The sequence below is a fragment of the Equus asinus genome, chromosome 10 (assembly GCF_041296235.1).
Source record: "Equus asinus isolate D_3611 breed Donkey chromosome 10, EquAss-T2T_v2, whole genome shotgun sequence".
Lineage (NCBI taxonomy): Eukaryota > Metazoa > Chordata > Mammalia > Perissodactyla > Equidae > Equus > Equus asinus.
Window position 1 is genome coordinate 79797515 of NC_091799.1, and position 25924 is coordinate 79823438.

The following is a 25924-nucleotide window of genomic DNA, read 5'->3' on the forward strand; positions in this document are numbered from 1 at the left end:
CTCACAGCATGTATGCCATGTGTGGAATCTGCTGCCTGGTGGATTCCAGGGTGTCACACACTGGGGCTGAGTCTCTCAGGAAAGACTAGGCAGCTGAATAACGAACGAATGACAGTACTTAGAAGTAGGCAGCCGTGATGAGGTAATCATATCCCATGCTGCAGGGCAGAAACCAATCCCCCGCGGTGGCGAGGAAGGAATTCTCTCAGGCTCCCATGTTGTTACTTGATTAACTTCATGGTTTCTTTAATTTGCCTTCAATGGGAAAGCGACGGCTCCAAGGATCACAGACAAATGAGACGCGTGGAATCTGGAGGCTTAGTTCCATGACCCTGAACTGAAGTTCTCGCTTCCTGCTCTAGAATTTTCATTTATACGATGTGGACCACCACGACACTCATCGCTGCTGCTCTCACTGCCCATGGCTACCACCAATTGAACACACAGTGTGTGCCAGCTGTAAATTCTCATAACAACCCCATGACACAGGTACTGTGATCGCCTTCATTTTACAGAGGAAGAAAGGGAGGCGCAAAGAAATTCCTCTCCACCTGAGACAGATACTTGTTTTCTTCTTCAATAAAATGTATATGTGAGGGAAAGAAGATAAATCTACAGTCCCTTTTCTTGTGCATAAGTGCCTGGAGTATTTCAAATAGGTCTCATCTATACCCCAGGGCCATGGCGATGAACAGTTTAAAATACTAAATTTTTCTCAGGTGATTTTGGCTCTCATTTTTGCAAGCCCCTAACAAACCTTTCACATGTCCAAGAATTAAGAACTGTCTGGCTCATTTTTTGCCCTCTCACGTTAAATTAAAGACAAAACTTTAGATTACTCTTATTGTAACTGCTATTTCTCTGAAGCCAGAAGGCCATACTTTGAGGTACCACAGTTACTGTTTCTACTTTTATTTACTCGGGTAAAAGAGTCCTGCGCTGGTCCCCGCAGCTCCTTGGCCTTGACTATAGTTAAGCCCCACGTTCCACTGAATTCATTGGTCTACAGATTTGGAAGGAAGCTGCCTAGGAAATATGTGACATGTCATGTCACAGAGCTTGTCATGTGGAGGAGGGATTACAGGCAGGCAGGTGTTGTTTTGTTTTGTTTTCCTGTTTTTATTTTTTAATTTGTTTCATTTTGGATACAAAAAAGAATTGTCAGAGTTTTCCAGGAACAAAATGGGTTTCAAAGATCTTTTGTCCACGACTCCAAAAATCAGATTTGGGATGATGTTCTTAAAACCAATCAAATTATCCCTTTCTAGTTGGGAGCACAGAGGACCAGCCCTACTCCTTCAAAGCTAGAATTGGAATTTGCTCAGGTATTTTGTATGATTTAAGGGGCACAGGGAAGCTCCTCCCTGCCCAACATACATCTTCTTGGGGACTATACTCTGTATTTATGTATCCCCTGTGCCTAGTTCAGTGTTTGACACAGTAAGAACTCAATAAACAACTGTTAATGAAGGAAGGAATGTTAAAAGATAAACTTCATTCATTTTGTAATCTTACCTCCAGTGTGCCCTACCATGGGCCCCAGATCCCGCTGCTACTTTGACTGTTGCTGTTGATACTCCCACCAACTCCCTTTTACATACAATATGCCCAACTCCACAGAGATTGTTTGTCAAAAGCTGTGCTCCCCACTTCCAGAAAACTGGAGACACAAAAGATACCTTTTGAGGTAAGCGATTGAGGAGGAATGTACACTTAGAAAGAGAAAAGAAGAAGGCATTAATTTTCTAAAACGATCCCAAAGTAAGGAGGTGATAGTTATGTCTACACAGCACAACCTGAAATGGAGTTTAATGTTATCTAGCAAATTTAATCAGGCTAAGCCAGCCAAAGCAACTCATATCTCTAGGGTGAAATATCTAGCTTGGCTGTCTATCCTGACCAAATCTATAGAAATTGGCACCAAACCCCTCTTTTACTATGTGGTGTGTTGGCACAGACATCTCTTCTTGCTCAAAAAATAGGTATTTGAGTACAAATCTAGCCCTTTAGGCCTTCTCCCAGCTTCTCTCTGGCAGCATTGTTCTGTGATTCAGGAATGCTAATGCACACCAAGGATGTTTGGAAAGATTGGAATTTCAAATTCAGGAAATGGAGAACATGGCTTACAGGGGCTTTAGAACTCATCAACATGGTGTTCCAAGTACAAAAACCTAGTTTAGATTTTTCAGAGTTTAAACGTGACTTCAATACAATTAAATGTACAGAATCTTCTAAAAGAAAATGTCTATTCCAAGAAAGCAATAAGGATTTCATGCATTTGAACTTCTGTCTGCATGGGCCCAGGGACTTTTGAACTTAAGAGCACTAAGTCTGTCAAGCATTTTCCCCTTGGGAAATACTTTCCATGGGAGCATGACCTCGGAGTTCTTATTCTGGTGTTCCTGTTGGGTACACAAAAGACCAGCACAGCTGTGACACAACATGGTTATACCCAGAAGATGGAGAGAAGTTTTTCAATAGCGATTTGTTTAGTTGGCAATAAATGTGGTGGTTAGTAGCTGCTTCCATGTTGAGTTAAGCTTTGGTACAGAACTGTCAACAGTGGAATAAGGCAACATATGAAACCCAGTGATAACGCGATGGATGCACAAGCTTAGCAATGCATTTCTTATAATTAATGGCATCCATTTTCAAACCTGAGTTCCAATATTGGTAGCCCAAGGGTTGCATGGGGCTTCCAAATATGCTTTATTTGGCTTGCCGTGTTTTGTTCTGTTAACTGCATCAACAATAAAAAGTCTAGAGGTTCTTAAAAATTTTGGATTTCTGGATTCACTTGAACAATTGGGAGATTTGGCCCTTGTTGACACACGGTAACAATTGGCTGGAGCTAATACTTTTCAGGTCACAATGGTCTCCATGCCTCCCTCTGTCTACACTATCCTGCAGCTGGATCATTTTCCATTTATCATCACACTTGTCCCTGTTACTTTTCCTGTCTAAGAGAAATAGTTCTCTGTATCCATGACTCTATCAAAGTAGTGAAACTTTGATAAAAAGTAAAAAAAAAAAGAAAAAAAGAAGTAGCCTGAAAGGGCAGCTTCATATATATAGATTCATTACCTGCTTGGCCACTCGTGGCATTTGAGTTTGCTTTTCCATTCTAACATAGTGGAGCCTGACTTCTTTCCTTCCCGAAGCAAAACATTCTCAGGTAACATCTCCTAACATACACAGGGGTCCTCCAAGGATGGGTGTCATTTGCAGAACTACTCCCTCGTTCCCATTCCCACTGGGTCATACTCCACTTTGGCTTAGAATCATTGTACTTAAAACCCTGAAGGAAATTCTTATTGAATCAATCATTCATTCCAATTGATCATAAGTATCTAAATTACCACGTAGCTTGGAAATTACTCCTTTGAGACTAAGCCTTAAAAAGATCTTTGACAAACTAAATTATGCCCCTTGTCTTAACACTCTCCTGAAAAAGAGCTGAGACTCTCTTAATGGTCCCAAGTGGCAACATTCCCAACTTGCAATTAGGCTACATTTTAAAAGTTCATTTTATATCGGTTGCTTGCAGCTTATAATTCCTTTCTTTTTAACAGAAATATTATAAATGTTCATGATTCCTCTAAGGTTTACCCACAAATTTCTTTTTAACCATGCAAAAGGGATTGCATCATAGTGTTTTTTCCTGCAAAATTACTCAACGAAAGCTCTCATTCCTTCAATAAAGTTGATGTGTTAAGTATTAGAAAATACCAGGAAATGCCACTTCAAGGCAACTGTCAACTAGAATTTCTACTGAGAGGAAGTAACATTTTCTCTAATTGTACCTAATGAGGGCTTTCCTCTTATAAAGGGTAACACAGTGGGTTTTTAGCACAATTACCAGAAAGCAGAAATCTCGGAACACTGCTCCTACCCTTGAAGAAACAGTATAAAAGGATGCAGGACCCCTCAGTTTGCGTCCAGGAAAACTACAGATACTCAATTCAGACAATAGTCAGTAGAGATGAAGAGGGACTCCTTGCTCTTCACTAAATAAAATGGCAGACGTGAGTTCTGTCCTCTAAGCGCTTATTGCAAAGAACTTGTTTCCCAGAAAAACAGCAGCACGTGGATAACAAAAGGAGGATGTGCCCTCACATCAGCATTAATCTAGCTTCTGGGTTAAGAACTGTGGTTGCTATGATTACGCCTGGTCACCAATGGGCCAGGCCAGTTTCAAAAACAAGTACCCCAAATCATCCTGTCTACATGATTGTTTTATGGGCAATTCATTCCTCCAATGGGAGCTTCGTGTACATGCAATCACGTGTTTAAAGACCTGGACAAGTGGAAGTCAGCAGAGATCTGCAAGGCATTGAGGAAAAATTTGACATAGCTCTGTCCAAGTAATGGCTAGCCCACCAAGGTATGTAGTAGCCAGAATCTTGCCCCATGACTTTTGAGTTGTACTATGAAATTCTTATCACACAGAGATCTTTAAAGGAGATTATAAATATCCTTGAGAACTCCCTGGGAGGGGAAAAGATGCTCAGAGCCAGCTCACATAGAGGCCGAGTGATCTGCCTAACAAGGGACAGTGAGCCAAGGTTGGAAAAGAGAACAGGGTCAGTAATACCTGAGTTCTGGGCTTTAGCTACAAACCCAGAAACCATCCTGTTGGGGCAGTGTCTATGGACATTCCTTCTCCAAGTCAGAGATGTGCTGTGGGGAAAGAGAAGAGTGGGCAGGAAGGAATGTACAGTAACATTTTTCTGCAACTTCCTGGCTCTGTTTGTTTTTGTCAATCACATATACAAATGACTCTTATTTCCCATGTAGGAGTAAATTATCTTGCTGTCATAGAAAACAGAATTCTACCCTGCAAAGCTTCCACTCATTGAAAATCCAAATGTCAACTGAAAAAATATCTGGATGGGGAAATCTCCCACCCCCTCCCCATTCTCCCACCAGCGTAAAAGGTAACGGGGGTGGGGGACAACTGGAGAAGGAAATGAAATCATGCGGGTTCACCAGGAAAAGACAAAGTGTTGGTGGCAGCAGAGTTGGTGAGTGTGTTGTGGGCATTACCTCTTGATGAGGCTTCCAAGAAGGCTCCCGCTCAAGTCCTGGTGGCTCTGAGAACAAGCATTCTTGCATCAATAGCTAATAGGCTGTCCAACCAGATGTTATCTGGGTGGGATAAGAGGGTGAGAAAACAGACCTGTTGTACGCTGTTGTCAACTATATTGCTGTGGTCAGAGAAGGCTGGTTGTGTAGTGTTTAGCAGAGCACCTCGTTGGTAGTGAGGCAGACCAGATTACGTGGCTGTTTAAATCCGTTTCCTCTTGTGATTGGTAAAATACGAGAGTTATAATCATTCATGCATTACTTAAGCCTCCTTTCCATCATTTTGAAGGGACTTTTTTTTTTCTAGAACAGAGCATGCATCCAGCAGAAACCTAAAGCATTTGTTTTTCTAAGCGATCTTTTGCAATAAGCACACTTAAAAAAAAGCAACTGCATATGGTACCTGTGACAAGACTGGAGATGATAAGTGGTAACACCAGCATCTGTAACATCCTCATCAGAAGTTCCCCAGGAAAGGAGAAATACTTGACTTCCCGGTAGCTCATTTTATATGGTCGGAGGGTAAATCCAAGGATTGTACCTGAAGGGAAAAAAAAAAAGAAAAATTGAGTCTTTTTTGAAACTGAAGTAACAGTCCTAGAAAAATGAGCAAGTATTTGGCTGGTAATCACTCCTCTCTGACAAGAGTAAATTTATTTAAGCAGCAAATATTTGTGCTGCTTTGGGAGCAAGGGCTGTATCTATCTTTTTAGTCGTAGTCTGGAAGGGTCTGACTGAAACCCGGGCATCGAGCAGAACTTATAGAAAAAATGTCCCTGGTTGTAGCAAACGAAAAATTTCTTTGTCTAACTTAAGTGCAGGGGAAGCAATTTTGACATGGTTCAGTAGAGAGTTACGAAGACTGGGGCATAACCAGGAGACGATTCATGTACCCGTGAACGAGGCAATATGGGAAAAAAAAGCCTCATAATGAAATTCCTTTGTAACAACAGATGTTAGAATTGCTAGCACAACTACTTATAAAGGGTACTGCAATTTTATTTTTTTTCTAATTAAAAAGATTCTTGTTCACACTGTTAATACATTTTCATCATCTCCTGCTCTGCACACACTTTCTGTCTACATGGTCTTGATATTGCCTTGGCAACTCTATTGCACAGACTTGTTAGTTGCTGGCAAGAGAGGACTCTAAAATGAGCAGAGACTTTTTTTCCCAAAAATTTTCCCTGAAAACTTAGCGGAAAATAGAGGAAAGAGAAAGTAATTTTCCCATTAATTTTCCTTCTTCTCCTGGAACTTTAAAATACATTTTTTAAATGATAACTTTATATGTAAATCAAATTATGCAGGATACCTTTTGAAATGTTTGGAAATTAACAAAGATATTGAATAAATTTACTCCCTCTCCCATCTCCCTAATTTACTTTTCCTGCTCAAGAAAATGTACTTATTCCATTATTGTAAATATTTTCAAAATTTTTGCCCTGCTATTACTAAAACATGTGAGTTATAGAGAAGTAATGAGTTATCTAGAAGCTAGAGGTTGGAGAAGGGGAAGAGAAGATTGGTGGGACATAAAGTTTTTCCAAAGGAAGCAAACAGTCCTTTAAGAAAATGGAATCACCCTAACTGCCTATGAAATGGGCTTCTTCTCTTATGAAATTGGATGCAAAGTTCTTTTCAATTGTCACTGCAACTCTGATTTCAATTCTTGGGTCTCAGCACCCATGAAGTATCCATTCTTTGATTGCATACTGTGATATTCCAATTAAGAGCCTGAAGCTATTTGACTAGAAAATCCAGCTGACTCAGTTTTCAGGGCCTTCAGAAAATGTTTATTATTTTATTCCAATGTAACAGTAATATACCCAAGAGAGAAAAATTGATTTTGGAAATGTAGAAAAGTGGAGGCAAAAGCCTGTCCATATTGGTTCCACTGCTTACATAGCAAACAGCTAATGTTTACGGAGCTCCTACCATATGCTAGACATAGTTGTCAGTCCTTTACTTGTGATAGTAAATTTAATCCTCACAAAAACCCCAGGAGGTAGGTACTATTTTACCCCCAATTCACTGATGGAGAAATCTAACCATAATACACTTAAAACTTGCCCTATTCCAATAGCAACTCAACATCAAAGTCAAATAGCTACTCAAGTGGCAGAGCTGGGATTTATGCTTAGGCAGTTTGCACTCAGATCTCACGTTCCTGACCACCTCACATACTCTCTGCCTCTCCAGTAGAGCAGAGACAGCCACTGCTAGTGCTTCAGTAGGTTTCTTTCCAGAGTGTTCCCATACAGAGTTAAACATATGGAAATCACGCAGAATATACTTTTCTGTATATGGTCACCATAAACTTCACTTGTAGGCCTCATGACCTCAGATCCAATGACTGCATCAAAATTTACTCAATACAGCCTTTGCTGTTGAACGTTTAGATTGTTTAGCATTTTTCATTTTTATGAAGAACACCATGATGAATACATGAAGGCTGTTTCATATCTAGGAATACTTTTTTTTTTTTAAAGATTTTTTTATTTTTTTCCTTTTTCTCCCCAAAGCCCCCGGTACATAGTTGTATATTCTTCGTTGTGGGTTCTTCTAGTTGTGGTATGTGGGACGCTGCCTCAGCGTGGTCTGATGAGCAGTGCCATGTCCGCGCCCAGGATTCGAACCAACGAAACACTGGGCCGCCTGCAGCGGAGCGTGCGAACCTAACCGCTCCGCCACGGGGCCAGCCCCTAGGAATACTTTTTTTAGTATAGTTTAGAGAGATGGAAACAACGTTAAAGAATATGACTACCTCGATTCATGTTATCAAATTGCTTTCCCAATTGATTGGCCCAGCAGTTTAATGTTCCATTAGTGAATGAGAAGGCTTTATATCCTATCCCTCCAGAAGCAGAGTATTGTCAAAAAAATTGTTAAAACAAGCAAAATTTGTGAACGTAGAGTAAGTGGTATGTATTTTTGTTTTCTTTTGAATTTACTTAATATCTAATGATGCTGACCATTTCTTCCAATTGCATTTTCTCTAAGCATTTACTAAATCCTAATAGTTTAAAAGTTTATATATGTGTATATATATATATGTATCTATGTATTTCGTATAGATTCGTTAATAATTAAGACAATTACCCTTTGCCTATGTATAAAATAATACTTGCTACAACTATTTTTTTAATTTGTTTGCCATATATTATCACATTAAAATATACATGCATTTTGCATTTTTAGAAAATAATGTTTGCACATCTTTTTATTACGTGACTTCTTAAGAATTATAAACTTTACCTTCCCCTCCTAAATTTGATAAATCTTTAACTCATTTTTTCTCCTTTGATGGTTTTCTTGGTTTGTTTTAAAATATTGAACGTTTAATCTCCCTAGAACTTGGTTTGGGGAAGGCATTTAATTCTGATTGTCAGTGTGCATTATTTAACACAGCAGCATCAAAAGCACATATGAATTACAAAAAGCTCTGGTTATATCTTGTTCTTTCCTACTTGTTCATATAAAGGCCAAGGCACACTCAGGTAAGTGCTTCATCTTACAATAAGTAAATAAATAAGTAAATATTTATAAATTTTACCTTACTTCCAATTAAATGCAATTTCACTGGAATTGATTATGTTTTCTGATCTTTAATGCATTTAAACATCTGTCATTCGATTGTAGCAAAAAATATGCACAGTAAACACAAGAAATTCATTTTGGTCATTTGGAATTTGAACATATCAAGCTATTAGAAATTTTAGATATCCCCCAAGTAACAATTTAAGACTAGGTTTGGTTTTACAAGTTCATTTCTAAGTTGGCTGTTATTCAAAATGTATTTACTCATATACAACAATATTTCCAAGGGTGGGCAGGATCCTGGCAAGTCCAGAAAACCTATTTAATGTATAATTTAGAAAAAATTGATAGATAGCTGCTTTACTAATGATATAGGTTCTAGGAGCAAGAAACAAGCCAGTGTAGATGAAGGCAGGGATGATTCTTTCTAAATACCAGGTGCACTTGATCCCATCTCCCAAAGTCTAACCTGTAGCAACACTGACTCTCCTCTCCTCTCTACAGTCACATTGGCTGCATCCAGCCTCTTTCTCTCCTTGGGTGTTCAGGTTCCTTTTCTCCTCTTCCCCCATCAAACCCCGCATTTACTCAGTGCAACCAATTTTCATGTAAGTGTTAGGAGGGAAAGTAAGCCAGTCCAGTGAATGAATTCTGGGCAATGTATGAATGAAAAAGGCTTCTAACTCTTCAACCTGCCAAATAGGTATCTAACAGAGCAACAGCAAGACAGTCAGGGAAGCAAAATCTCAAGAGGTCGTGGTACTTTTCTCCTGTCTCCATCCAGTCAATAAGCTGGTCTTGCTTAGAAGTGTAGTCCTGGCATCAGCTATTCTAGGATGCCTCAGTTTCTTTACATTCTCCAATACAGAACCCACATTTTCTAAAAAGTTCTTCTTTATAGTGGAAACAGCAGAGGGGAGACGTCATTTACTTATAAGGGATAGTTTTAGGTCAAATGGCTTGAAGAGAGAAGTTGTTTGGAGGGATAGCATGTTGTAAATACACTTTGAATCAGTTTTGTCCCTGACTATGCTTTGGTCTGTTTACTATCTTTGGGTTTAGCAGCCATTTCTACTCTTGGGAAAGAGGAGATTATGTTGGGGAAGTGGAATATTTATTGAGCCCTTACTATGCATTAATGGTGGCATGATCCTCATCTCAACTTTAAGCGGTAGATATTATCATGTCCATTTTAAAGATGAAGACACTGATGCTCAGAAGTCAGTTAACTTTCTCAAAGTTACAGAGCTAGCAAGGGGTTGACCTGGGGGATTCTAAACAAAGCCCAGCACTCTTTCTATAACACTTTAATGCCTCTCAAACACAGACACATCCTTGCAGCCTGGGCTTGAGAAGAGTTCTCAAATGAGCCTGGCTCCTGAGTCTTCAGCATCTCTAACCCCTAAAAGGTAGAAGCGCTTGAATAATAGGCTTGGGTCTGTTAGAGATGCCCCAGAGGTGCCCAGCATGTCTTGGAACCCACTATAGGTCTTCTTACTTGTTGAGGACCTTAAAATACAATTATTAGTACCAGGTCACTGTTTAAAATGGTTATTCTAAATCCTCTTTTATGGAATGATTTAACTAAACATATAAAATTTATTAATTAAAATAGCCTGCCTTTTCTCTCCATGGCACACATTTTAATTCTTGGAAACTGTCGATAACAAAGGTGGAGAGGATAGTACATAAAAACATGCTGCAGGTTCCCATGCTGAATGACAACAGCCAACAGTGCTCAGCACATGCAAGATGCCAAGTCCTCCCAAGCACATCACCTCATGGACACCATGAAGGCCAGGGCTAGTAACATCCACAACTCACAGATGAAGAGCCAGAGTCATTGAAAGGAGAGGTAAGCTGCCAAAACCACACAGATGGCACAGGTTGGAGCCATGGTTGACGTAAAGAGGGGTCAAGCTGCTTCCCCAAGGCCAAGTGAGTGGCTGAGGTGGACATCACACCTACTGTCCAGTTCCAGGCCCAGACTCTCCACACTATGCTGTACTCACATCCTCGCAATAGTCCCACTACTAATTTAAAGAGCCCAAGTTAGTACACGATATTTTGCATATCTTTCTGTTCTATTTTTAATTAGGTTAACTAAATGTAGAGCTTGAGTTAGGGAAAGGTTTTGTTTTGTTGCTTTTACTTAATGAAGTCAACCTCTAGCTTTTTTCAATTTATTTGCTGAATAAATAAACAAAAGACATTCTTCTTCAGCTTTCTGCTTTGACAGGCAGCATTAGAGGTGGAATCATTGTGATAAGGTCAGCCCGCTCTCAGCATCAAATCAGGAGGAAATGCTCTGAATGCAAAGATTGCTTTTTTGGGTAAGCAGTTCAGGTTTCTGATTGCATTCTAGCCCAGCAATTAAAAAAGCCTTCCCTGAAACACGTTTCCATAGCCTGATAGGCAGACTTCTCAGAGCCCTCTACACTCTGCCCTTCTGACCAATTAGAGGTATCTGGGCGAGCAAGTCCTATTTCCCTTTGGTACAGCAGCCCCCTGCCTCTGCAGAGCTGAGCTCCATTAGTGGGCGCTTATTTGAGGCACATTGATTGATGTTCCCAGAGCTAATAAAAACCTTCATGGCCGCCAGATCTTCAATGGAAAAGAACAGATCCTTTATTATTGATTAAGCTGCAAAAATAACAATAAAAACCAGAATAACTTCCAGCAGGATTTGTTAGAGCTGAAGCAAATTCTGCAAAGTTTGCATCTTGGTGACATTGTGTAATACACAGATGTCACAAGCAATACCCAGATGGCTCACTCTCTGTAAACCATCTTACATCATTCCTGCTTTAGTATTTTAACAAGATTTCTAGAATTTAGGAGATATCTTAACTAGAATGTCTAAGGTGATCAAAATGAACTGTGCTGGTTGGATGCTATGAGCAAACATGCATTGTTATTTAAATACTTTCTCTCTCCTGATGTGGAAAGCTCAAGAAGTGAGTTCTTCAGGGGTTCACTGTTTCCCCTGGGGAGTCTACACAACAAACACTTCTTTGGAAGATTACATATCACTTCGCTTTCTAAACTAAGACACAATGTGCACACTGGAGCCTTAGAAAGAACACACCATGGGCTTGGTTTTGAAGGCCAAAAACTCACAAGTTAAAAGCTAGACCTACTTTAAGAATTTGGTCCATATTTAATCTGATGAAATTATTGAAAATATTGAGAAGCCAGAAAATATCTGAGTAAAAAAATGAAGCACAATTTGAACCAAAATTTGGACCAAATCACCCACTTAACTTTGGTAAATGTTGGAGTTTGAAATAGTAAAATTTTACTAAAGTTTTTACCCTGTCTCCAAACTCCATCATGAACAGCTTAGAAGACCAAAAAGCCTTCTAGAATTATTACTCACAATGCAAAATTCTCCAGAAAAAGAGATGATGCCCCCAAAGAGCTCAGATGCCAAAAGAGAATCTAAAAGTAATAGTGGCACTGATCTTGAGAGAAAGACCTCACATTCTGAGGCTGCCACAAGAAAACTACCAAACACCCATCCAGAATGAGCCAACTAGCTCTTCTAGCATTTACACTGCACACCAGTCAGAAGGACACCCAAACTCATACCCAGAAAAAGCTTGACCTGCAGATCTTTAGCCATAAAGGGGACCATGCTGTCTACTTGTATGCAATATGGTTCAAGAAAAATAAGAATATCAAATATTTTTGTTGATAACATACTGCTGGTTTTATGTGACATAATGCTACTATTTCCCAGGTAAGATCTTTTCCTCTTGTAGCAAAAAAACAAACCTAGCACTACTTTGTCTCAAGGTTACAACAATCCAGTGTATGATGTAACAAAATCACAGGAGTGACATCCATCATCTTTGCCAAATTCTATTGTTTAGAAGCAAGGTCACAGGTCCCTCCTACACTCAATAAGTGAGCTGCATTTGGCGGTTGGGGTCTGTCTACCCTGAAAAGGTCTCTAGGCCTCCTCACTAGGCTGCTTTAAGGTGCTTAGTGGTCTCCTCACTACTAAGTGTGGCGTAGACACACTCAGAGAGAAGATGCTCTTTAGATGTTAGGTAAATGAATGATGCTAGGATTCTAGTCCCAGCCCTGCCTTTAACTCTCTATGTGACTTTCCCCATGCCTCATTCTTTTTCTTTTCTAATTTATGAATGAAGAAGGCTCCAAGATTTAAACATCACCCTCCTTATGGCCTGGACTATCACAGTAGCCTCCTACTGGTTTCCCTGCTTCCACTTTGCCACTCTCCTCCAGTCTATTCCCAACATAATACCCAAACCTAGGTCAGAATGTCACTCCTCTCTGTTCTCTCCACTGGCTCCCCATCTCCTGTGGAGTGAAAACCTAAGGCCATGCAATGGCTGCCCCCGGCCTGCTTCTCCAGCTCCACCATCCTCAGAACTCAGCTCCTACGCCAACGCACCCCACCCCCCCCCAACATTTGCCTCACTGTTGTTCCTCTATCACCTTAGACATGATTCCACTTTTAGGCCCTTGTAGTGGCTTTTACCTCTGCTTAGAGCACTCTTCCCAGATACTCACAAGGCTTACTTCCTTTAAGACTTAATTCACATGTCATCTTCTTAATGATGCCTACCCTGAACTTTCTTCTCCCTTAGCTGGCTTTATTTGTTTCAGTAGTTCTTATCACCTTCCAAAATCCAATATCATTTTCTAATTTATTATACTTGTTGTTTATTGTTGTCTTTGCCTGCTAAAATATAAGCTCCAAGAAAACAGTTTTTTTTTTTTCACTTTTGTTCACTGATGTATATTAAGCCCCTAAAACAGTTCCTGGCACATAGTAGTGCTCAATGTATTGCAGAATGAATGAATAAACAGCGTGACTTACTCTCTTTCGGATGACCAGTATCCACTGGTGCTTGGCCTCCAACTGGTTGTGAAAATGTTTCTGGAATGGAGGAATCACTGCTCTGTGCTCCACAGCAAATCCTTTCCCCCACTGCACTCTGTGAGCAGAGCAGCGCTCCCTAAGGAACATCCCCTCTCTCCCAAATGGTGACTTCTCACTCATGACGTGCGAAACTCGATCTTGACTGAACTACAGTTTCTCACCTGTTTAGATTCACAAACCAGGAATGAGAGCTCCTGGTCCCTATTTCTCTCACAAGGCAGGTTTTTTGAACATAAAGGAAAGCAGGTGTGATGCTGTAGAAAGATCATGGGCTGAGAGTCAGAGATGAGGGTTCTGGACCTGATACTGCCAGTAAATTATGCCAGTGGATACCTACTTAAATGATTTAATCTTCAAATCAAACCTGCAGGATTTAATGTTATCATCTTATAGATGAGGAGATTGAGCCCCAGAAAAAAAAGCCATTTTTCCATTGGCCATGGCCAATACATGGCCAATAAATGATGTTGGCAGAATGGAGTTTTAAACTTAGATTTGCCTGTTTCCATAGCCCATATCTTCAAATCACAAAATCTCTTTGGACTCCTTTTTTTTTTTAAATCTGAAGAATGGGAGGGATAGATGGGAACAAGCAGTATCTAAGATCCTCTTAAATTTTAATATTCTCAGCGAAATGTCCTGAGTTTAAAAGAACCATGTAAACCAAAAGCATTATAAATCTTAGCTGCTTTATTATGAATTTATCTTATCTCTTCTAATGAATGCTAATGTCCTTGATTCCTTGATAGTGCTTGTAAAAGCACTTAATAAGTCAAAAAACACTTTATCACTTTGGCTATTACAGTTATTATAGCAGTGATAAATAAATGAAAGGCAACAGGATTTATTGGAGTATATGAGGAAGCTATTTGGTTAAAACTAATTTGGCCTGATCTTGTTTTTCCAAAAGGGCCTGATGTGGCTGTTGAACATGCATTGCACATCTGCTTTAAATATTTACTATGTCCCAAAGACAAGAACGATGCCCCTAAAGATAGGGATGTAACCTCCCCCATATTGGCATTTCCTTTAGAATAAGCATCTCTCCCTAATCTAAGGATTAATTACTGACCTGCTGTGCTCAGCTTGTGACCACTGACCTGCTGTAATCACTGATGTGCTGTGGCTGCAGAGCAATCTCGTGACTATTGTAAAAGGGACATTCCTATCATATGTGATATACGCTCATTGGTCCAAGATGGTATATAATCACTCTGTATATATATCATCAATTTTCCTTGGGGAAGGAAGGCCCAGGGCTAGTCCTCAGATCTGGCTCATAATATAATCATCCCAATTTGGATTCATAGATTGATTATGAATTATTAGCATCAACAGCAGGTACACAATAAATAACTATTTGATAGAGCGAAGGAAAGTTTTTGTTTCAGAACTTGGCTAGATTGTGGCCCAATCTGGAGATATCATAAGCCTGTCTCACGCCAGCCTGATGAAGCTGGTGGACGTAAGGTTCCATTAGCTTATTTTTACACAGTGGGCAAGGGCATATGGTGAATTTACCTGCCCAAGAGGTCTGCCGGTCCCTGGTCTTTTGTTTCAGCCCAAACTTACAGGCATTTCCTGGTGAGAAGCTACTCTGTATTTGAGGTAACCCTTTCAACCCTTCCCAACTCCTTTGTTCCCACATCCTCCAGAGATTTGGGCCCTGGCTTGGCTCATTCTTTTGTCCTTTGGTATTTCCTGTTGCTGAAGGTGGGAAATACCTGCTCCAGCCTTGTCCCACCAGTGATGCCCAGAGGAACCAGCCCTGGGCGACTCTGAGAGAGAATTGTAACGGAAGAACCTTGGAGTTCTGAAAAGCCTGGTGATTTCTTCCTAAAACTGCACTAACATAAGCTATGTGAAATAGCAATTTAACTTACAAATAATCCCACAGGTCTTTTAAATGTCCAATCTATCAGCATTTAAAAAAAATGTTCTATTTTAGAAACATTAACTAAAATCATCAGAACCTGTTGCCTGTTTTTGGTAGAAGAAAATATTGTCATGGGTGAGTAGAAATCGGAAATGAAGTATATTTAAAATTTCTAAGGTCCCCTTCTGCCATTTGCTCGTGTGTTAGCCCACGCAAATGGCAAACCCTACTCATCCTTACCTTTGGCAGGGGCAGTAATGGAGCTAATCCTTTTAGAAATACCACACTTTAGGAGAGTAAATTAGTGCAACCTCTAAGGGCCACAAGTTACAATACTTATCAATACCTCAGACATGTATCCCCTTAGTCTCAACAATTTCACTTCCAGGGCTGTATCCCACAGATATACTTTGCCTGGGTGAAATAACTTTCGTACAAGATTATTCATGAAGCCATTTAAAAAATAATATCTAAAGGTTAGAAACAACTTAAGTGATCAATTGGGAATTGCTTAAGTAAATTATGGCACACCCATATAATTCCGCCCCAAGACAGAATGAGGGGCTTTGTTATGTGCTAATAAGGAATCATACCTAAGGGATATTGTAAAGTGAAGCAAGATGCAAGAAAGCAAGGTGTAAAGCAGGCTATACACAGCAGGCTGCCATTTGTATACAAAAGGCAAAAAAAGGATAAATCTGTACTTATTTATATACTCATAAAATAACTAAAGTCACATAAGAAACTGATAACAAGGTAAACTGGATTCCTGGGGGACACCAATGGGTGGGATGCTTTCATTTTATATTCTTTTGTACTTTTTGACTTGGGGCAATATAAATTTATTTATTTCATGAAAAATTGTAGGCCATTTTTCTTTGCTTATTTTGAAAAATGGCCTACGACCTTTTTTCTTACTGACTGAATTCTATTCTACATCGCTTCTGTTAGACACCTGCATCTTTCTAAAAAGTCACTTTGGATCTGGGTTGCTTCCTCTCCAGTCCTGCTTTAATTTGCCATAACAGTGAGTTTACTTAATTTGGGACATGGAGAAGGAAGTCACTAGTTTGTGCTCAGATTTATAGTGAGTGGATCACTTTCTGATCAAACAGCTGTTTCTTTTGGAGGCAAGGAAGTGAATCTGAAAAAACTTTGAACTCAATCGCTATCGGCTCCTGTGCTGCTCAACCAATGAGGCTTTGGAGTAAGAAGTGTACCAAAGCTGCAGACGCACATTGAAAACCACTCGGCAAAGGTGGCATGGTCTTTTCATCATCCATCACATTGTGGAAAGCAGTGCATTGCCAGAACTTACAAAGCTCTGGGAAGTTTAGAGGATCTTAGCTTTGTTTACATGACTACTTCATTTGCCTTAAGAAAGCAAATCTAAAAAGACAAAAATTAATATATAAAAAGGAAGACAACTTTGGTCACAGGCAGTCTCTTAAAAGACTCATAATTTCCTTCTTGATGCTTTACCTTCACATCCATCAATAAGCTGAAGATATCACCAAGCACATGTATCCCTGGGGTTTTGCTTTACTTATTTTAAAGATGGAATTTCAAGCGATGCAATGTGTCTAAAAGCAGGGGCCATCTTTTCAGGGTGAGACGGGCAGCAATTGTCCATCTCTACTCTCATTAGGGATAAATGAGCTTCATCTTACAAGATTCTGAATAGAAAGGCTCTCACTAATAGCCTGCTGTCTACTCTCTGGGAAGCCGCAGCAGTCTGTGGTCGGAATCATTGCTGGAGAACTGGAGAAGTCTCTTTGGGAACAAGAAGAATGGAGTTGCCTTCTCTGGAGACAGGAACTCAGTCTTGAAATTCAAAACTTAAGTGTGCCTTTTAACTCGTTGCTCCTAAATTTACCTTCGAATCTTTGATACAATACATAGAGAAAAGAAAGAGTGCCTTTCCCCCACCTTGTCTTAATTCATGCAGGGTATATCTTCCTTTATCTAGTTTTGGGCTTTTTATTCTTCTCTTTTTGGTTTCAAAACCACTTGAGCACATCTCTTGATTGGGCATAGTGATGGGAATATTTTCCAGCTGGGGAATAAGCTCTGGGCAATTTTGATAGCACTGAATCTTGACGTAAAACTCATAATTTTTATACTCGGTGAGCATAAAGGCTACATTTTGTGCCCTGAAGTGTTCTGTGTGTGTTTCCTCATCTCACAGCAATGATACAGCTCATCTAGCTGCCAGACCAAATACCTGATGAATGATGGCACCCCAGTGTTCCATAAATATCAAGTACTCCAACACCTGGAATGTACAGCTTGGAAAAGACGGAGCTTCCATTCTAGTTGCCTCTTCCAAACAGTGTAGGCTCTTCACAACCTTGTTTACTCTAAAGCAAAAACAAAAGCCCACATTTTTCCTCCTCTGATTTGTGAGAGATGAGTAGAAGACTGAGGGGCAGCGTGGCTTCTACAGAGGTGTACCTCACTGGTGTCCTCAAACACTGGTTAGAAAACAATGATCATTACACCCAGAGTCAGGAACTTGATGGTCCTCAAGAATTCAAACCAACAGAAGGAGGTTGCTTGTTAGATTGAAGAGACTGGCTAGAATGGGTTGGGAGATATCAGTACGGGAAATAGGTCTTTGCAATTGTACAGTGTCATGGACTGGAACTTGTGTATCTTATTCCATATATTCTGATGCTTTAGAGGAAGGCATTTAGACTTAAAATGGTAGAATTCTGGAGTTGGAAGCAGATATTAGTCCAAACGTATTTTGCTGATGAGGAAATATGAGGCCTCGAGATTTGTCTTAAATCACAAAGTGAGTTTGTTGATGGCAGGGCTGGGTCTGTAACCAAGACCTTTAGACTCTCGATGCTTTCTCAGCTGCATTCCAGACATTTGCAGATACTAATCAGAAGGGGGATGGACTGGCCACGGATTTACACTGTTATAGAGCGCAATGGGAGAGCGCTTTGTAAAGTGTAACACGGCAACAATGGAAGGTATTATTACTGCAGGTAATTGTTCTGAACACACCTGCTTGTTTCCATTACCTACTTGAAAGAAACAAACTTGAAATTGCCTGCTCAGTTTTCTTATTATCTGAATTAGCAGGAAGAAAATAGAGCAAAATAAAATCTAAAGATAATCTTAGAACATTAAGCCTTCTACCCCCTACTTCAAAATAACCTTTACCAACTTTGTTAGAAACTGGCAACACTTCTCCCAAGTTTCCAGAACCCCTCATCTTGCCTGCCCTCCCTCTGATGAGGGTGGCAGTTAATGAGCAGTAGATATCAAAATGCTGGAGAAAAGGAGAGACCAGGGAGGTGATGAACTCTCAAAGGTCCCAAGTGGTATGAACAAAAATGTACTATTGAGTATGTTAAAACATTTATTGAAAACATTTTCTCAGAAACTTCTCATTTTCAGGAGAGAGACATCTACTGTCAGGCACTCCCTCCATTGAGCAGCCTGTGTTGTGATAACAACTGTCTGGGGATTACTTTCTGCTTCGGCTCAAGAGGCCAGGTAGGTAGGGGACAGATAACGATGGTATCACTTACTCTGAGGCTTTCCATCTCCGCCTCTCAAAGCCCTTTACAACTATTAAGTCTCTTCCTACAACTCTTGGCTCTCTTCTCTAGCTAGGGAAATAGAAATGACTTCTTCTAGAGCTAAACCAGGTGACCATCTTCTCCCTTTCCACTCCTTGTCCTCCTCATATCCCTGGGTCTCAGTTCTCTGGCAGATCACCATCATCAAATCAGTGTGTATTTTCACTTGGTGCCATAGCAAAGACAGAAGCAAAAGACGAGGGGTTTACAGTTTCTTTGGACACTTTACCTGCCAAGCATTTGAGGAAATTATTTATGGTTACATGGTTATAAGGGGCAGAACTGCGATATAAACCTTGGCAGAGAGGTGTTATAATTATTCTATTTTACACATGAAGAAACAGAGGCTCAGTTCCAGAACTGGGACATAAGCCTAAGTGTCTGACCCCGGAATCTGCAGCTCTGATCCACTCTCCTATACCGTAATGGACTATTCCCCCACGACAGGAGGCAGCTCCCTGGAATGCTTTTGGAGAAGTTGGGAGAGGGGGCCGAGATCCAAGTGTGCCATGAACACGTCAGTTATTTGCTATTGCTGTCCCCAACAATTTTTCTGTATTTCTACCTCCTGGTGGAGAAGACGAAGCAGAGAAAAATCAGACTCTAGTCCTTACACCCTATCCCTGTGTCACTTCACCAGAGCAGGGCATTGAGAAGCCACTGCTTCTCAGCTCCAAAGGCCTAACCCTTCCCTCCCAGCCCTCTGCCTGGGGAGCCTGCATGAGTGACAGGGAATAGCTGAGCTCTGGTAACACTTGGAGGGCCTGCCTAGGGAGCCACCCTCCCTTCAGCTGCCTGAAGCTCCCTGTCTCCCTTCTCATTTCCAGGAAGTGTTGAAGAAATCTATTCACCATCCCTGAGCTTCCCTGTCTCCTTTCTCATTTCCAGGAAGTTTGAAGAAATCTGCTCACCATTTTTTGAATTCCTGTTGTTCAACCTGTGTGAAGAAGCCCTTCTTTTGTAAGCTGACAGGATGTCAGTGTGGGTGCCAGACTGTGCCCACACCACTAACTCTAGCAGTTGGCTAGTTTGGTCCCACTACTGGTCACTTCAGCACAGCAGCTGATAGTTAACCACATGGTTGAACCTGTTTGGCTGAACTGACTGACTCAGCTAGACAGTGCGTACGTGTCCAAGGCACAGAACAGCACTACAGCATTTCCGGGAGATGAGTACTTTTAGTCATAAAGAAGGGCCCTAGAGTTAATACTGTTCTGAGAAGAGACTCATAGAGCAGCTTATGCAGTAGGATAACCCAATTCATTGATTATAATTCATTTAACTTTCCAAGATAGAACTTGTCCTTGTTCAGTCTGCAGATCACAAGAATACTTTCCAAATCTCTGTTGACAGTGAGCCTCTTGCCCTGCACCTCCACTGCAGTGGCATCCCTCATCTCCAACTCAACACATCCCCAAGTGAACTTATTACGCCCCCTTCCCAACCTTCCTTCCATATTCTGCCTTGGTCACTCAAGCCAGACATCGGACCACTGACCTGCAGTCCACCTTTTCTGTCAAGTCTCACATGCAATTAATTACCAAGACTCAGAATTGACCCTTGTAATGAGGTCTCAATTCAACCTCTCCTTTCCATCATTCCTGTTGATGGTCACTGCACATCCTAGCTAACTGCTGTATTAAAACAAGAACAGACATTCCCTGAGGGCAGGAATCAGCACCCAGAACAGTGTGGTGGATAAGAGGATGAACTTGGAGCCAGAATGGTGGATTTGAATCCTAGTCAATATGCATCAGCTGTGGGATAAGTATCTGCGCTTCAGTTTCCTCATCGATAGAATGAAAATAAAAATACCTCCCTCCCTGGCTTGTGGTGAGGGTTAAATAAAGCTAATACTAACAACCTCTTACAACAGTGCTTGGCACAGTGTAAGTGTTCAGAATATATATTCTACACGGAACGACAGATGAGGAAACCAAGGCTCAGCAGTTCAATGACTTCTTTAGGATCACACACCTATTAAACAATACAGCTGGCATAGGAATCCAGGTCTATCCTTCACCAAAAGCCAAGCTCTTTTTTTCTCTCATGGCACATCTAGGGCTCCCAATGTGGTTGTTAATAAGAAAGTGGAACCTTTAAGTACTAACGGAGGAAGACATCATATATTATACAGGACAGTATGCATAATACGATCTCATTTAAAAAGTGTCTAGAATTAATTACAAACTTCTCTATTACTGCCTCTGAACCTTGTCTATCCCTTTGTCATCCTATTTTTCATCCATGTCTCCAACTAAATTACCCAACGGCAGAGACTCCCCTTTGCTTAGGACAAGGCCAGATACGCAACATGCAATATGTGTTAAATTGCTGAATAGCATTGAATCTTCTTTTAAAAAAATAACCAATATTTATTTAGCACATAATAGATAATAGTAGATAATATATGAATGTGGTAAAAGGATATAGAAACTTATTTAGGGGAAAGTAATATCCCTTCCATCCCATTCCCCACATATCCAGCTCTGATCCCAACAGGCAGCCATAGTGACCAGTTTCTTGTATATCCTTCTAGAGATATTATCGAACTGCATTGAATTTTAGTGCAATTTAAATTTATTGTCAGAGAGTATTAGGGAATGTTGGGAAATGCTTTATACAAGTTTAACCAGCATGTTTTCTTTCCTGAAAAGTCGCCAGTTTCTCTCAAACCCATATAAAGGACTACCTAAACATAAACTTCATGTGTGTGTGTGTGTGTTAAGACTAACAGCAGAGAAAGGTGTTTGTGACCTCCCTTAGGTAAAACCACCATCTAATTCTAGGCAATTCTATTCACTGATTCCCTCCCCTCAAAGCTGATCTTATGACCTATTTCTTCATAATTCTTTGGCCTGAGATCCATTTTTATTGTGCTATTCATTCCCTAGACATGGAAAGAGTGGCATTCAGTGGATTGAACATGACAAAGGACTTTCCCTGTCTTTCAGGGAGATGTCTGAGGTCACTCTAACACAACTTACCACATTTTGAAATGAGAAAGTGCTTCCTGGAGGAAGAACGACAGTAACCACTCTTCTCAGTGTGGTTTTCGTCAGACAGATGTCTACAACAGCCCCGGAAGACACTTTACCTAATGCATTATCTAATAATGAACTCTCTTAAAGGGACTTAGCACTTGGCACTGCCTTTTCTCAGGTTGCTAACCTACTCGTGTTACATGGGCTTTGCCGTAGCATGGCACATTCAGACTTTGACATCACTTAGAAATGACGTTAGAAATGTCATTGCTTAGAAATGGCACAAAATTGCACAAGTGTTCTACGCCTGTGCTTGTAGAGGAATTGGTACCGAAATATTTACAATTCTCTGTTTTATTCTGAATATAGGGATTTAGAACATACTCAGGAGGAGTGTCTCTACTCCTCCTCAATATTTTTCTAGTTTCCAATTCCATATACTAAATACATATTCATTTTATTTCAAAAAAACAAAAGAAAACAGATTGAACAAAAAATTCACCCCAATATATAGATTTTCCCAGTCTTTTTTACTAAAAGCTATCAAAACCTAAGAATTTGAAAACTAAACAAGAGCTATAGTTCTTCTCATCTCATCTTTGGGGAAAAATAGCTATTTTCTTCTTCCTTGCTAGCATCTTTCCAGTTTTTTCCTATGTTGCAGTATATAAATTCGAGAGTTGATGTCCAGATGTGCTTTCCCTATTATCTCTTTTAGGACTGATATAGACATGGTACCCAGCAACAAGCTAAATGGAGCTGTTTTTTCTTCTGGACCCTCAATGGAAGCTGTACCAAGAGATAACTGAAGGATTCTTCCTTCTCTCCTAAATCTGTTTGCTACTAAGTTGTTATTTGCGATTCCGAGTCTTTGGGGTAGACTCAGTGGTCTCTCTGACTATCAATGAGCTCTTTTCATTTGCTTCTTTGTTAGTGCCTTCTTCTTGTTATTTCTACCTCCTCAGTTCCATTAGTAAAGCCAACCACAAGGGCATCCTGCCAAGCTATTTACCCCAGCTCAGCCAACTCATTGCAGTTCTCACAAATCTTAGGAAAGTCTTCACTGGACTAGGAAATGATCCCAGAACTCATAGAGAAAATGGACTCAAATCTTGGCATTATCTTCCTTCTATTAGAGATGTTATTTCTTTGTAATATTTATTTTCTTCTATCAATCTGCTTTCCATGTTCATGTTTTATTACTTTCCATTTCTCTCTTCTTTAACTGAAACATTTCTGTCATAGAAATTGAACTCTTGTGTTTAGAACACCATTCTGAATAAGCATTCTGCATCTTTTCCAAACATACTCGAGTATCACTGAGCTCTATGATTATACATATAGGATTACAAAATAAATGGATATTTGTTAAATGAATAAGAGGGACATGGCTTAATCATTTGTAGGAGAATTATAAGTTTTCTGCTGAGTTTAATTGGGTAAATCATATAGAAAAATGGCAATACTATGTGAATGCATCTAGCATTACTTGCTAATTGGCTTCTACCAAGACATAGCAGCATTCTTCTTCCTGGCATCTCTTACAAGATGTCAACTAGAGGCAGGATGGCAGAGAAGTTAAGTTAAAGGCCTCTGGCACTAGACAGCCTGAGATTGACTTCCAGCTGTAGCATTTACTAGCTGCGTGACCTAAAGCAAGCTGCTTGATTTCTCCATGCTCAGTCTACTCCTCTGTAAAATGAAGAGCACAGGACTCATACCTACCCACTCACTTCACAGGCGTGTTTAAGGATAAAATGAGCTAATATATGCAAAACACCTAGAAAGTCACTGAAATAGGACCATATAAATGTCCACTATTATTATTATTATGTAGCTATTGCTTGGCTTGACAATGACTATAATTCAAAGCAAAAAATGAGGCGAGCATACCGAATTTTACATTGACTTTCAAGGCAATGACATGGTACTGAAATACTGCTTCCAGGAATGTATTCAAACCTGGAAACCTACTAAAGAAAGGCATTACTTCTCTGAGTCAATCAGGATACTTTCTCTTTGAACATCTCTAAACTTAATGGAACAGTCATTAATCACCAACAATTACTAAAAGGAGCCAAAGATGTGGCAATGGAATATATCTACAGTCTATGTGATAAACTATACTCTTCTGCTGTATTCCTAGTTGTCTAAAATTTACAAATCCTATTTTTTTGGATAAAGCTATAATTAGACCTACATGCTACAGGAATTTCTTAGTTTTTTTTATGATTACCTCTTTATATTTGATGGCAAACTCCAAGATAGAGATTAAAACTGTATGTGTATGCCTTTTATTTTTTTGTGGCAGATTAGTAGATATTAAAGTTAGAGCAGTTTTTACAACATGGCATTGGCCTGTTTACCAGCTTAACGATTTCTATATTGGTTCAATGAAAAATTTCAAATAAGTAGTTTTCTCAGCTGTATTTTACAATACCACTCATAAATAATAAACTATAATTTCAGATACCAATAAATCCAACAAAACGATAATGGTTTATCAGTATAGATTGCTGTCAACAGTGCTAAATTAGCAAGAGACCGAAATGTTTCAAAAAAGGTATAGCTATTTATGGCAGGTGCTTCAAAGCAATGAATGAAAGAGATCCGTGTTAACTTTTTCTCCAATTTACCTTTCCCAGTCACTGGGTGAGACAGTGCAAACACATAAAAGATTCAGCCTCTATATCTAAGTGTTGATACTCAGCTTCAAATCAGTACCAGTTAGAAAATAAGTACTATTAGGGACCTGTATCTCACTTTGGGTATACTAATTGTATAAATTAATTTTAAGTGAAAGTGACATTGTATAATGATTACATTTTGGCCACCTCTAGCTTGCTTGCTTGTTTTTATTGTTACTTAACTGCTTAGGCCTAATGATTAAATTATTACTCTTTTATCCTTACATTAGATGGGAAAACATTTGATTTATTTCCCTTCTCCACATAATCAACTGATTTGCATAATGCCTAATGATGCTTCTTTCATAGTCCCATGTGTTTATCATATATTGCTCCAAACATGCCAACAAACTGTCATTTAATGGGAAAAACATCTTGAAATTCAGAGAAAAGCCTGGGCTATCGTTCTGAATACCAACAATCAGTCCATCTGATAATATTCCCAGGCAGCCAGATGCCCCAGAGAAACAAGATCCAGTTTTTTTCGGTTGTTATCAAATGACTTACCCACAATGACGGCGGTGACAGTGAGCAGCACAAAAGCATTCCGAAATAGGTAGCTTTTAACATCCTCTCTTGTGATGTTCTGTACTTTCTTCTTGGCCAAGAGTGTGCGTTTACGGACTCCTTGCTGGAATCTCTCCATCCTGCCCCCCATCCTGGGCTCTTCTCCATTGCTTTTAGTCATATTTTACTTCTCTAGGAGTTGTCTCTTCTTTGCACTTCAATGTCTCAGAATCACCCCCAGAAAGCCAGACCTCTGGTGTTAGAGAACACAACTATAATGGAAGAGAGAAAGACAAGAGTTTCAGCCTGTAGGGGTGAGAAATCAGGGAGCTCCACCACAGGGCAACATGCTGGCAAACCGCATAATCTCAGTAGGAATCAAGGGCTGGGAGAGCCGCAATGCCAGGTTTCAAGGCTAGAATGTACATATTTCCCCAGACCACGTGCAAAAAACAGGCATAAATTCAGAAAAGACTAGCAGAAATTTGTGTTCTATTTTTAAAAATTTGTCTTCCTCCTCCAAAGAGGCTATAAAAGGGTTCTTCAGAGCTGGATATGGCTGAGCACCCCCTACCTCAGCCCTATTCCCTGGAACCTAGCCGAGTGCTTTGCATAATGTACACTCTCAATAAATGTCTGATTGAAATGAAGGCACAGGAAGTGCTCACTAATTACCTCATGACTTAGGCTGTACAGAGTGAAGGCATAACCAGGTCAGTAAAATGAATTAAAAT

The 25924-nt window shown here is 39.9% G+C and overlaps 1 protein-coding gene across 2 annotated transcripts in view; it reads right to left on the reverse strand.

Moving 5' to 3' along the window:
* SLC1A3 (solute carrier family 1 member 3) overlaps positions 1-25924 on the reverse strand; it is a 75067-nt gene that overhangs the window by 47551 nt on the left and 1592 nt on the right. For both annotated transcript variants that reach the window (XM_070519755.1, XM_014831246.3), the window contains exons 2-3: positions 25191-25462; positions 5489-5626 (exon numbers count right to left, since the gene is read on the reverse strand). In XM_070519755.1, coding sequence (XP_070375856.1) covers positions 5489-5626; positions 25191-25371 — 319 coding nt within the window. In that variant the 5' untranslated portion in view covers positions 25372-25462. The remainder of the gene's footprint in view (positions 1-5488; positions 5627-25190; positions 25463-25924) is intronic.